The following is a 15,187-nucleotide window of genomic DNA, read 5'->3' on the forward strand; positions in this document are numbered from 1 at the left end:
CTCTCTCTCTCTCTTTCTTTCTCTCTCTCTCTTCCCGCGAGTAACTATAAAAGGACTAAGATCCGCTCCCGAGACGAAACCTTCCCTTTACCCCATCGCGTCGTTCTTTTCTGCACGACTTTCGTTTCCGTTCTCGCAAAGTTTTTTGCCACATTCTCTCTGTGTGCGACGTTCCATTATCACGGCGCCGTTAGCATTTCCGATCTTCTCGCGGAAAAATATTTTGACGATTACTTTCATTGAAAGGTATTGGCTGCTTTGTTATTCGTGATAACGAATTATAAGTGCTTCGTTTTTATTATTGAACATTAAATATAATCTTATTTGTGTGACAATACAATACGAATCATAACGCAAAATTTAATTAATATACATATATATTTAGAGATTCCTAATTTTTATTGCTATAGAGGATAGAAACATCTTCCCATTAAAGAATAATATGCTTGCATTCGGTAAGAAATTTATTCCTAAAATATCATCGTTCAGTTTAAAAAAAGATTTTACATAAATTGCAAGGAAATATATACTTTCTAGTAATTTTTGTCAGTTTTTCAACTTTTCTTTTTTATTATTAATATCAAAGTTAATTAAAAATAAATAAATTCAAATAAAATCAAACGAAATAAAAATTAATAAAATCAAAGTTAATTATTGCAATTGCTTTTCACATTAGATAATTATATTAAAAAATGCAAACTTTTACACTTAAAACATAAGTAGCGTGGTTACCAGAAAGATTTTTCTTTATTTAATAATTTAATCTGTACAGAATAGGAAGCTACTGTGATGACATTAAGATATTATCATTTTTTTGGGATAAGAAATACATTGAATTATATTAAATCTTACGCAGGAAGTGTAAGATTTAAAAAATATCTCCTATCTTCTCTCTAAACATTAACAAATTTTTATTAACATGTGCCTCTGTTTTTTCGAGCTATTTCTAAAGCCTGTTCTATAATGCGCTCTGTTACTATTTCTTGCTTTTTATCTTTTGCTTTTTTTCCTTTGCAACTATTTTATTGACAATTATATTTCTTACTATGTACTTCTTGTTTCTTTCGAAGTTCGTTAATTTTTATCTCGAGCGACATAAAACAAAAACCAGATAAGAAACAAGAAAGCAAGATGTAAAAAATAGTAAAAAGTAAGTAATAAGAATCAAAAAGCACATTGTAGAATAGGCTTAAAGCTCTGTATTACAGTAACATTGCATCAATGTTTTAGTAATATTGCGAACGTTGCAGAAATATTGTTGTTATATATATATTGCATAGGAAACTACTATTATTAAGTGGTATTCAAACGATCTTATTCAGAATCATTTATTTCCCAATTCCGGAAGAATTTTTAGGTTTCTTTTTAAGGATCCTTTCTCCAAGAAAGAAGAAAACCTCTGATAATACTTTGTTTACTCTTCGATGCTCTATCGAGAGAAACTTTTCGCCCGAGGCACCACATCGATCTTGCCTTTTACTCTGGTCAGTCTATTCTCATCTCTCACCCCACGTACAACACCTTTTCACCTTTGATCCCTCTCCGTCGAATCGCCACTGACCACCCATTTTTATTTCGCTACAACACACTTGCACTCGTATACCGGAAAGTTTATTTATTTCCCGCCTTCGGACATGACCCGCTGGGCTCGCATATAGCTTCGCATTCGTTCGTTTTTCGCAAGAACGGCTAGGAAAAACAGCGCAATGGAAATGGATGATTTGAGAGTGGCAGAGAAAGGTCAACTTTTGATTAAAGTCGCTTCCGTTCTCTCCATCCCTATTTCACTTGCGTGTGTATTTTGGCAATATTTCCAAAAGAAAACGCCAACTACGTCTGTCCCCTTTGGGTATCCCTTTGGGGTATTTGTGACTGTGGAAGTAATACGGAAGTTATATGATTTTACAATAGGTTCACTTTGTGAGCAAAGAGAAAACAGAATAATTAAAAAAGAATTGATTTTAGAGATATTTTTTTACTTCATATATTACGTATGGATATAGAGATTGAAAAAAATTCATAAAATTGTAGAACAGAAGACTTGAAAGAGAATCAATTCAATCGCTTGCACTTTTTCTGCTTTAATTAAAAATTCAGATATAAAGTCAAATATTTGCAAAAGTTCTGACTATTCCATACAATTTCACGGTTTTTATTGTATTTCTAAAAAAAATTCAGGCAATTAATATTCAAAGTAATATATGCAAAAATGAAAAAAATTTGCAAATATTTTTCAGTTTTTGTAAAAAAATTGGCAATTTATAAAAAGTGGATATTAAGTTGAAAAAGAAATATATATATATATATATATATATATATATATAAATACACAAATTTCAGAATCGAATAAAATGATATATTAATAAATAATCAATATATATCATATCTTTCTTAAAAATTATAAAAATTATAAAAATTCACATAATAAATATTATTTGGCACTAAGACTTACCTTAGCCGAATATGGCCTTCCTCACCCATTTGTATATAAGTTTTATTAGTTACTTATAGTTTTTATTAGCTGCTTGATTTTAATTATCTTGCTTTATGTATCTTATTACAATTTATTAAAAAATACTTAATGCTTTTTATCAAGATTCTATATTTTTATACGTTCTCCTTTATGTGATTTTACTGAAATGAGCGAGTTTACGCATCAAAATGAATGAAGGTTGTCCGGCAAGAGAATGATATTCCTTTTTAACGAAATTGAAATTTCACATCGTCCTTTTCCTCCTGCCGCAACTGTCATCGCTCATCGCCTATTATATCAGCTTCTGGATGTAATATACATGAGAGAATCGAAGAGTACAAACAGAATGTCAGAAGCGAGCGCTTACGATTCATTCCCGTGTCATTCACAGCTTCACCCTAGTTGTCAGAGGAGAAGTAAGATAATCGGCCAAATGTAATTTCCACTGAGTTGCCAGCGCTCTGCTGACGTGCGCCGTTTTCTCTCATCGCGTGACACGGCGATTTAGTAGTTCTCGTATTCTAATTAAGAACTTCATTTCGTGATTCTTATTCCCGATAGAGTCCAACGAGGTCGATGTTACCTGCGGATGTTACTCGCAATTAGAAACCAGGTAATATGTGGTTGTCGCCAAATGTATAGAATTCTAATTCGAATCTAAATTGATAATATAAATATAACAATTTTAACAAAACATTTAAATAATTTTGATTTCAGTACAACATAATTATCTCTAAGAAAAATTAATATATGAAGGAAAATCTATTTACGTGGTTTATTGAAAAAATTTGTTAAAACCTTTTTTAATTAATCGATTCTTTACAAATATTCTTAAACTAACTGCAAATTATTGTTAAACGAAAACAATCAATTTGCAACTTCCTCGCGCAATCATTAAAACAGTATAATTAAATCGCGAAGAAATCTACGATAACATTATCAAGATTTTTTTACTTTTCCGCCTCTCATAATATATGTAAATACTTGTATCGTATTTGAAAATAAAAATTATTCGTTTGTTGTTTTTGTATATGGTAGAGATTCATGTTGTGAGGTTCATGAAGTTAATCTTTGATGTTTCATTAAGTAATAGCTGCAGAGTTCGGTTACCGTTGGATATATCTCACTCCTTCCTGACTTCTACGATCAGTTTGCCTTTCCCGTGCATCACCGTAATTAAAGTCAATATTGTAGCTGTACTTACCGGACGATACAGGAAAATAGAATATCAGGAATCTGAGTAAAGCAAAAGGATATTCAAGGAAGCGATTTATATACTTATGCGTTATGTATGTGTATATATGTATATATTTATAATCGCGGTCATCATAAAAGTACAATAATAGCTTTATATCAAATCACAAGGAGAAAGTCAATATTCACACGAGTAGGCGATGGCTTTCGAGAATATCGATTCGCGGATCGTTGCATAATAGTTCTTTTTTCTTCTTTTTTTTATTCATTCGTTAGTTTCTTTTTTCATTTTTTTTTTTTACGATTTCCCTCCTCTCATGCGATCCCAACGAAACGGGGAAAGGATGAATACGAGCGAGAATTAAAGAAATAAGTAAGAATAACGCGGAAAGTGAGATATTAAACAAAACATTAGAGTAGACAATCAAGTAATAACAACAAACAGTTTATAAAACGCATTGCTTGTGTCGACGGCATGTGTTGTATCAGCTTGGGAGGTACTGGAATGTGACGACTGATGTCACAGACGCGTCGGATAACTGGGCGATCGCAGTAAGAGTCCGTTGGTTTGGTTCTTTCGGGCATGCGAATTGTGTTGATTAGTCGAGACGATTAGGTTTAAGATAGGAGAACGAAGCTCACGTGCGACAATCTTCTTTTTCCTCTTCCTCCGTTTCAGTCCTTCACCTCGTCTCCTGGTTCATCTCGCTTCTTTCGCTTCCCCCTCCTGATCCTTGCGATTACTCCCCTTTGTCCGCTCATTTGTTACTATTATCATTTATACAAATATATAACAATATCCATTCATAATTCACAATTAACGATTACGATTACGTGGTCCGTGATTCAGCCTAATGTACGGAGGCCACTTTACGTACATGTCCCTTCACCCTACTTAGTGGGGTGTTGGTAGCCTTCTAGAAGAGAGGTGAAGAAAGAGACGCGCTTTTGTCCTTTCGATAACTCGATCGTCGATTGCGTCAGGAAGAATGTTGCGCGAAGAAAAAAATCGATACAGTTAAAGAATGCTAATTAAACGAACTAGATTGCTCTCGACTCTCGCAACGCGCAACGAAACGTATTCATATTATCCGTCGCTTGGCTGAGATTTTACTTACTCGCGAATACACGCAATGATGATATAGTCAACGGGATAATCGACGAAGGCTCGGCGTTACTTCGGAGACAGAAAGCGTCGGAGGGGGAACGCGAAAGGATGTGGAAACAAGGGTGTCACTAATCAGGCACTTCATAATGTCCTTCACCCTTTTTCTCCGTATTTCGGATCGTTATCCGTGTCGGAAGTGTCTTAGTATGCGCGACGATGGTATCGGTGACACTTGACAACGATGACGGGCAAAAAAGTATATCTCTAGCTAAAACACATTCCTTGTACATTCACACATTCACGCGACCGTACTACGGTCATGTAAACAACAATCACACTCACTCTCACTCTCTCTTTTTCTCTCTGTTTTCCTCTGTCATTTTGTTCATTCATACAACACTCTAACGGAGTTCTACTATCACGTTTTCGACAAATCTTCTTTCTTTTGCTTGCTCCTCCTCCTTCTTCAACTCTTTCCTCCCCGCTACGTATTTACCACCATTTTCCTATTTTCTTTGTCATCACATGTAAGGGCTATCCTTGGACCTCGCTAATACAAAAGCACGTAACTTCTGACTCGATGAACCAATCACAATCGAGATTCGTCGATCTCCCTGCGATTCTTCGACAAGAGGTCATTAGCTACATCGTCTTTAACGAAGTCTAGGTCATCAGCTCCGTCGAATCATCGGCGTCCACGTCTTCGGACGGTTCTACTTTCACGGCAAGCTGCGTATATCCCATATTAGTCTCCCTTCTACCGGACCAAGCCTGTGAATAAAATAATTGTGATGCACATTTATCGCTTTTCGCTCTTACAAATTTATTTTTCAAAAGCTATTATATATATAAATTATACTTTTCAGTTATAAATTTAATAATAAAATTAAATTTAAGTCTAACATAAATTCGTATATCAAAGTTTTTCAAATTTTTTTATTGTATATACCTGAAGAGCGACAAATATCATCGCGAACAACGCAATCGATGCTAAACAGATGGCAACTGCCATGGTCGTGGCTGCTGTTACAGCGAGTGAAGCTGAATCATTGTTACTTCCGCCATAATTGTTATACGTCTCAGAAACTGCGGCGTTGGCTGAGAACTCCGTCCCCGGTACCCTCCTTTTACCAGCCGGCGAACTGTTCCTGCAGCCGCCTATAAATATTAAAAATATATCTTCAATAACTATATAAAGATATTTATAATGATAAAGCTGCAATATAACAATAATAATAAAACATTGTATATGTAGAATAGAAAAATTTTATATTTAAAGAAGTTAAAATATCTTTCCTGATGAAATATTCGCTGATAGATGCTGATAAATAAAATAAAAAGTAAAAAAATACGTTTTACTAATTATATATGAATATAATGTTAAGACATAAACGTAAAAATTACCAGTTTCTGGATCACAGAGACAACACTCCTCAGCTTGGGATCCTTTTTCATTGCCTGTGCAGCATGGAACGCACTGATTGTTCAATTTATCCAAGTGCAGTGGCGGCGAGCACGCGGCACAACTGAATTTGCCGGGACCGGTACATCTGCGGCAATCAGAATGACAGCTCTTGCAGAGCTGAGTCAAAGAATCGTAGTATTGTGCTCCTAAGCATTCCATACATAATCCACCTTCCAACATCGAGTGAGGTGGACATGAAGTGCATTCTAGTGGACCTTCGCCTGGAATGAATAGTTTCCCGTTGAAATAAGAAATATAAATTTAATTCGACAGCAACTGATCGATTGTAACTCACCCTTGCATGTACGGCAATAGTGATGACATTTCTGACAACCAAAATTTGACTTAAAGAATCCTTCTGGACACTCGGGATGGCATTCGCCGGCCGCTAGTTGCCAGCCTCTCGGACAAGTAACGCACTGATCTCTTCTGGGTCCCGAACATGTTTTACATGACAAGTAACATTTGGCACATTGACCTCTGTCACTGTAATAACTAAAACGAAAAAGCAAAGTTAAAAAAGATATGTCGATACTGTTTTATTACCAATCTTTTAACGCTGAACTCTTACCCTGGCGCGCAGGACGATCTGCACTCTCCGCTCTGCAGCTGTAACCCGTCTTGACATGCTGTGCAGTTCAGACGAGACACGCAACTCTTGCAAGTGTGCAGGCAAGGAACGCAAACTGGTCGCGATGGTTGTACTACAGAATAGTATGCGTCGTCACATTGGGACACGCAACGTTTACCTTGAAGAAGCAACGGGTTCGGGCAGGATATGCAGTGATCCTCTGTAGAGCCGGCGCAAGTCTCGCAGGACGAATGGCAGGACTTGCATTGACCATCCTCGTAATATTGGCCCGTATTGCAATTGCTGCGACTCTCGGGAGCGCACAAGCCCTTTTTGTTCAGGCTCCAACCCTCGATACAGCTGGTGCAGCTCAGTGTGCTGCAGGTCGCACAGCCGGGTGGACATGCCACACATTCGCGTCGCTTCTTGTCCGCACTATAACCCGCCGGACATGAAGCGCGACACGTGCCTACGACATATTTGTGGAAAACCGTTTAACGGAAACTAATTATGGTTACAACATTTTGACTGTAGAGTATCGAATGTACGGCAATTTAAATCTTTTCGTACAAGTTTTGATATACAAAATTTAAATCTAACATTTATTTCATTTAAGAATTACATATATTTAATGTAATTAAATAAATCTAATTTTTCTCCAATATAATTGTATATTTTAATATATAAATAGTTATATAAAATATTTATATAAATAGTCATATATTTATATAAAATATTCAAAAGATTTGCAATTGTTGTCAAATATCTTTTCAATTATCTGAAAAGTAAAAGTAATATATCCTACTGCAAAATATCCAAATTTTGTAGACTATCATATTCGTGTCACAAATTAATTATTGTTTTAATAAATTGCATAACAACTCACCGTTCAAAGCGAACAGCCCGGATCGGCAGGCAATGCACTGGTTATCCGCCGTGCCGTTGCAAGTCTCGCAGGTAGGATGACACGGTGCGCAATTGTAATCTTGCGTCTCGTACGTGTAGGGCGGACACGCGGCGTAACATTTGTTCTCATGCATCACCAAATGATGCTCGCAGCTGGTGCACTTGTCCGGTCTGTCCTGGCAGCTGGCGCAGTTGGCTTCGCATGGCACGCACGTGCTGTTCTCAGTATCTACGTGAAAAGATGCCAAAGTTCACGCGTCGCGTTATTCGATTTTAAGAAGATAAAATTGGTAAAAAGATCTAAATACGAATATGAATTGATCTGTTCTCTTCCACATACTTTCGTAGTAGCCCTCGGGGCATTGTTGAAGGCAGACTGCCAGATCAGTGACCCGAAGGTGAGCGGGGGCGCACGAGAGACAAGAGTCTTGACCTGCTCCCGCGCAAATTTCACAGGATTCATGACATGGCCAGCAAACGCCGCCCTGATTAGGGAAGCTCCTTGGCGGACAACGACTGACGCAAGTGCTGAAAAAGAGGTAAGAGACTCCTCGCGTTGTTTCTAAAGCGCGTTTTCATTGAAAAGGGTCGATGGAGAGGTATAATAAAAAAAATGAAAATGATGGATTCATTGAGCTGTGTGAAAAACAAATTATAAATACGTAGTAAAAAATATTTGTTTAATAATAAAAGAAAAAAGATTTTAATTAAAATAAAAAAAATTCAATATATACAATGATATTAATTATATACTTTCTCAAATAGAATCAGTAATTTTATGTTCAAATGCTCCTACCATTATAATCCATAGTTTCGTGGCATTGCAAAATTGTTTTATTAATTTTATAAAAAGCACACGAACAGTTAGTGCCAGCATAATCTAATAATCGCGTAACAGTATTAAAATATAAAACATGTAATGTTTTTTAAATGCATAAATATTATTCTAATTTCACACTTAAGAATCAATAAAAATATGCTAAAAGGCATATATTTTAAGAAGCTCTTTTCATGATACAGACGAGACAATCGTATCGTCTTAATCAAAGGAGCTCTAAGTTCATCTACTCACTTATCGAGACGATAATTTTTACAAGCAACACATTGTGTCGGACCCTTGCCATAGCAGCCTTGCGCGTCACACTGAGGATCGCAGTCGTGCAGTATCCTCCTGGTGGTATCGAGAGAACCGTCCGCTTGCACGGATGATGGCGCCGAAGGTGAATCGAAGGCAGACGCCGACGAGACGTCGCCGGGTAGATGGTTCGACAGGATCGGCGCCGACGAGCCATCCAGAGTGGCGACGGATGCTTGTAGATTCGACGCGGCACCGCTGTACGGGCCTTGGTAACTCTGAAAGGTAGACGGAGAAAAGAAGTCCCTGTTGCCCGGATAACCGGACAATTGTAGCGGATCATCGTCTACCGTGAATGGATAATGCACGGAATGAGAAGGAAGGTACGCAGATTGATGTACCGGATTAAATTGTCGCGTGCGTATCCGGATCGGGTTCGTCGATGTGCCATAGAAAATCAGCTGCCACTTCTTCAGGATGCCTAATAATATAATAAGAAGCCTGAGTTATGGCGGAATGATCTTCATATGATATTACATTAAAATAACTTTTAAGAATGTGTAAATAACTCTTGATCGTTAAAAACAATACAAGTTTCGAAAACTTGGAACATATTTTATATAAAAATTACAACTGCATGTACTTATATTCCTGTAATTTATGATTTCAAAAACAATAATAATAGTTTATGCATCAAATTTAATCAATAGTGACGATATCAATGTCAATATCAATTTTGAGATGGATATATTCAGTGAAAACAAATATGATTGAATATTATATACACAAAATAAAAAATTCTATTTTGCAATTAAAAACAAATATTTTATTTATCTGAAGCAATTTATATAAATTGTATAATTTGCGAAATTGATGGGAGAAATAGGAAATAGCTGGAAATAGTTGGAAAGCACTTACCTGGTGAATTGACGTGTCGGTTTCCAGCATTAATGATCTGCAGAGTCCATCGACCGTCAGCCTTTTCACCCCAGAAGTGTACGCTGAGGAAGGGCCAGTCATCAAAGTTTGAACTGAGAACGTCGCGCGGCCGCTCGAATAATAGTGTTGAAGTTGTGCCCATTGGCGAGGTCAATAAGAGCCTCAAGTTTCCTCGAGGGAAGAACCTTAGAGAAACCTATTTCATGATCGAGAATTAAAATATTGTAGTTTTAAATTAATATACAAAAAGCAGAAGACATAAGTAGTAATACATTGCACTCTTCTAATTATTCTTAGAAAATTAGTAGTATAATTTTTTTTCACAATAAATATAAAAAATTTATAGTAATTTTAAGTGTAATATCACGAGAACAGTAATTCCTACAATAATTTCTAAGTTAAAATTGTTGACGTTACTATATTTAATATTTATTAAACTACGTGTGTCAATAACCTTAATATATACCACTTTGATTTCTTAGGAAAATTAAAGTTATTTATTCTTCTTATCTATGTAATTATTACTATATATGTTGAAACGACAATAACGATTTTTTCCGGTTTGCGATCTTACCTTACATTGCACATGCTCCAAGAATCGCACTTCATTCAAAGATCCAGCACATCCAGTGACATCCATGTATGCGCTCAGAGTGTACCCATATGTGGGATCAATCGGTCTCTCCTCATTAATTTCATCAGACTTACAGATATGTTGGGGAGGTACATTGGTCCATTGTTCGGCCAGATTGACCATGGCGCCCGCATCCATCAAACCGTAGCCGAACTTGTGGGAGACCTTTCTCTTTACACCGTTCAATATCCAGCCGGGCTCGTTGCTCAACGGCTCGGATCTCGAGGTGAGTACCACTAGATATTGCATGTCTCGCCATGTCAACGTAGGATTTGCCTCGAGGGCGAGGGCAGCGATGCCAGCAGCTAATGGCGCTGAAGCAGATGTCCCTGTGTGTTCCACCGTGCAGATGTGATCAGGGCGCAACTTGGCATCCATGTCCACGGTAGCGACGCTTTTGTCGTTACCGGGTGTACCCGACGAATACGTGGATGCCAAGGTCGAGCTACACTCCTCGAGATACCAAGGCTTGTAGCCGCCTTGTGTTGCGCTTGATATCGACAGCGTGAAAATGCTGTTCGTGTAGCCATCGCAGTTGCACGAGTCGGTGTGTCGACCGCCGTTACCGGATGCCCACACAAAGATCGAACCTTTACCCTTGCGACCCTGCGTGGGAAGAAAAGAGTACCGCGAATGTTCAGGAAAAAAACAATGATCGACGAAGCGATAGGATGCGTGTAATTTTGTGATTTTATAAAATAACACAAAAATTTATAACAATAATAGAATTAGATAATAATAACCGTATCATTTTAATATGTTATAAAAATAATAATTTCGAAATATAAATAGAATAATTATATTCTTATTAAAATCTTTATAAATAAAGAGAAATATTTGATTTTGCTACACAAAATATTAAATTAAATATAAAATAAATTCTGTGCAAGATATATGTTATTAAATTCATGTTATTTTAATAAGCATTTGTTTCAAAAAATTAAAAATTAAATTATTTTAACAAAACATAATGTATGTGTGGAAAGTTATTTCAATATTGTACAATATCGTTTTAGTTTGTGAAAAACCTACGGAAAACAAATTTTTTAACAGAAAAAACAATTTATAACGTTGTTATTTTTTAACAAATTACTTTCTGATACAAACTGATATTTATTTCTAATTGAAAAAATAATTTAACATGGAACTAAACCAATTTAAACAAAAAGAAATTTTTTTCTACAATTTTGTACAAAATTCATATTTTGTAAGATGATATCCAAGCTACGAATTCAACAAACAAACGTACGAACATAATATATGATAATAATATGAATCTTCATTTATAATCCATAATTTTTACTTGAAGTTCGTTATTTCGACATACGTTAAGGAGATGTTTTTAAATCCTCCCGAAGTAATAAAATAAAATGTCGAGGGAAAAGCTCTTGCGACAGAAAATAAATTGATCCTCTCGCTTCGCGAACGCGCAGAAGGTAGGCGATATATGTAGCTTACGCTCGTCACTCCGTAAATAAACGCCCTCCTGGCGAGAGGGCCCGGACCGTCGACAGTCTTGCCGTCGTCCTCGGGACCCCAGGAGGCACTGTATATGTCGATGTGATCAGGATTCAATCCCAGAGCTCTGGCCTCGACGGCGTCGTTTACCGGGCCATCGAGCATTCGCACGCCTGAGAACACGGGAGATATGTGCGTAAACAAGTCCTTTTTCTCTCCTTTTCTTGTGTGCAGTGATTTTATCTCACGGATTGTCGTGTGCGGATTGTTAATATCGATTTTAATGCTATCTGAGACGAGAGTTCGAAGTAACAGAGAAAGAGGAAATGCAGAGTACTCTGATGATTTAGCAATTAATTTGATTCTTTTTCTAATTCCTTAATTTTTATTAAATTTATCAAGTTATTACATCAAGTTTCTATAATTTATATAAATAGTTTTATATAAGTAAATTATATAACATAAATATTTTCAATATAATCGCGTGATTTTAATTATTATAATTTTCTATTTATCCCGTTTGTTTTTCTGTCCACGCATTCCACAGCATTCTAAAGTCTGCATAACTAAATATTTGTATAAATTCATTTGATGGAAGATACAAATGAATTTGTATTATTCTATTTGTGTTATTCTGCTTATTACATTTACAAGTATAATTATTATTTGATTACTGTACTGACAACAATTTCTATCCGAGATAATCAGATGTACAACCATGATGTAATTCTAATTTATCAGAATCTAATTTTGCTCATTTTTAACAACCATTTTAACCAAAAGTATTCTTTAATGTGCTACATTAAAACTCAGAGTTAATTGATACGATTAAAGTTGATTCAGTTAAAGTCCTGTTCATGTCGTTTCAATCTTTTCTAATGAACAAACATCCTAATAAACCTCAAGCAAATTAAGTTAGTCTCATTTAATAAGACAAGTCAAATTTATCAAGATTACAAATCGTACCGGGTAAAATCTCCGAATGAAAATAACTGACAAATTCTGTATTTCTATCACGAAATTCCATCACGTTCTAATCCTCGTGCAAAAGTGTCCCGTAGGCAAACGATAGTTAATTATCGCGGAAACTACCGCGTCTCGCGGTTCTAACAAAATTTCCCGCCGATGCTGTATCGAAATTTCTAATTTCGCTGCGCAGCGCGCTTGCGACCATCAATTCCTCGAATTCAATATCCGGTTAACGCTGCTGTATCGTTCCGCGCTATCATTTCGGCCTCACTCTGTTCCACTCGTCGTAAGCCCCGACGGCTTACGGACGTTCGTTTCGCTTCGAAGTGGGTTAACGGAATTAATACAGTTCGATAGCATCGAGTCGGGAATAGCTGCGAGCGCCCGGAAAACCTGGCCTATTCTTCAGCGGGTCGAGACGATAAAGCGACCACCACCAGACCTGACATTCCCAGCGGTCGCTGCACTATTTATTTCCGTGGAACGATTCGCCGGCTAAGTCAGCGTTGGAACGATCCCAGGAGGATTCGCTCAGTCGGCATAAGAAAAGATAAACACCGCCTTCGAGACAACGATGCGAAAGCCTGTCTCTTATATTGCGCATTAAGTGATTACCGGCTTCGATGAGAAGCGTTTTCGCAGATGTAAGATTAACGACAGCTCGAATAGACTGCGAACTCGTAATTATCGTCAATCTTTCTCTCGGTGGCGATTAATGTAACGCGCGTAAATTTCTAATGACCTTTTTACGGAAGAGATTCTCAATTTCGCACATTTTTTTGTAATTAACATTGAGAATGAATGGCGAATACACCTCGCAACGTATCTGTATGTTAGACAATGAAACTAAAATATATCAAGATTAAAATTAAATCGAAGAATTAGGTTTTGTATTAGTTTGAAAATTAAATGGACAAAAGATTTTAATGTATCTGTGTGCCTGGGAGAATCCATCGTCAACGTTTGTACACGTGAGTTAAGATGAGCGCATTCTCATCATCGGAAATACTAACACACCTGAGTAACAACCTATTTCAAATTTCAACAAAATCCATCAGAACATAAAACGGTTCTACCAATTTCTAGTTTATCAAACGTAGGAGTATAAGAGAAAGGAAATATTGATCTCTCTCATACATGCGTTATACATTATATGAATCAATTTCGCTTCATTCAATTTTCGCTGCAAAATATACAGGCTATAATTTAAGATAATAATTCAATTCTTGCATGACTCTAACAATATAATCAAACATGACAACAAATTTAAATTTTAGAAAATCGATATCTTATAAGTCGCTTGTTTATGAACAGAAAATTACACACTTTTCCTGCATTAAGTAATTTTATGTTAGAAATTTGTTATTATCTCTTTTTAGATCATCCTACTTATGACATCATTAAAAATAATAAATTAATAAACAAAATCAAATATTAACAATGCGAATAAAAATGATGGAAAGATACTTTTATTTATAAATCTCAATAGCATTTCTTCAAAATAGTCAGTCCTTTTAAAATATCACCAATTTCATAATATCAGATATTTTAATATCATTGTGGTTATTTTAATGATTACATATATTTAGATTTTCGCGATAATAATTATCATGCTATTTATTTGACATAAATTTTCTTTTCCATGTATAATATTTTCGAAATAGCTTTGAAGAATTTCATTATTCCCTTTCTCTTTCCATAATTAATTTCTTTCACCACGATTAAGTGGTTATTCTTATCTACATTATATAGATATTATTTTGATTTTCGTTATAAATGACCTTACCTCCGATACTGGCATTATAAGCAACTCCAACACCGCAGTATTGGTTGAAGGCAACGGCGGCAACTTCACCGGCACATCGAGTGCCGTGCTTATTGTCGCCATTGTCCCTTGGCATCGGATCGTCGTCATTATCGTTAATATCCGTGCTGGCCTGATGATCGTAATTGAGTGCGAGATCAGGATGGTTGGTCTGGATGCCATCGTCCAAAATCGAAACAACGACACTCTTGCCGGTGTAACCTTTCTGCCAGGCCGGGCCAAGATTCATGTCGTAACCATCCTTGGCGCCACCGTTCTATGGCAAAGAAATATTAAATTTAATTTATCTTGAACTATCTAACAAGAATTTATTTTTCTTATTCTATTGTAATCGTTTTATTATTCATTCCTTTAAGTAAAGCACAAGAAGATTTGAGGATTAGTAGTAATTTGTATATTTTAAAATTTATATGGCTGCTCAAACGTTTTCTTTCACTACTTAAACGTATTCCTTAGTAAGATATTTTAAAACAGTTACAGGTTAAATTCATTATATATTTACTTGTCGTAATATATATATATATATATATATATATATATATATATATATATATATATATATATATATAT

General features: G+C 35.9%; 1 protein-coding gene across 1 annotated transcript in view; it reads right to left on the minus strand.

Annotated features, from left to right (window-relative positions):
• Nucleotides 1-5,438: 5,438 nt before the first annotated feature.
• The window catches only part of LOC105619180 (furin-like protease 2), a 25,154-nt gene continuing 15,405 nt past the window's right edge, over nt 5,439-15,187 (minus strand). Inside the window, exons 4-15 of the mRNA XM_012200706.1 lie at nt 14,579-14,873; nt 11,824-11,996; nt 10,306-10,971; nt 9,711-9,927; nt 8,790-9,273; nt 8,058-8,245; nt 7,698-7,946; nt 6,812-7,280; nt 6,536-6,735; nt 6,180-6,461; nt 5,725-5,933; nt 5,439-5,546 (exon numbers count right to left, since the gene is read on the minus strand). Coding sequence (XP_012056096.1) covers nt 5,439-5,546; nt 5,725-5,933; nt 6,180-6,461; nt 6,536-6,735; nt 6,812-7,280; nt 7,698-7,946; nt 8,058-8,245; nt 8,790-9,273; nt 9,711-9,927; nt 10,306-10,971; nt 11,824-11,996; nt 14,579-14,873 — 3,540 coding nt within the window. The remainder of the gene's footprint in view (nt 5,547-5,724; nt 5,934-6,179; nt 6,462-6,535; nt 6,736-6,811; nt 7,281-7,697; nt 7,947-8,057; nt 8,246-8,789; nt 9,274-9,710; nt 9,928-10,305; nt 10,972-11,823; nt 11,997-14,578; nt 14,874-15,187) is intronic.

This window comes from Atta cephalotes, assembly GCF_000143395.1.
Source record: "Atta cephalotes unplaced genomic scaffold scaffold00019, whole genome shotgun sequence".
Taxonomy (NCBI): Eukaryota; Metazoa; Arthropoda; class Insecta; order Hymenoptera; family Formicidae; genus Atta; species Atta cephalotes.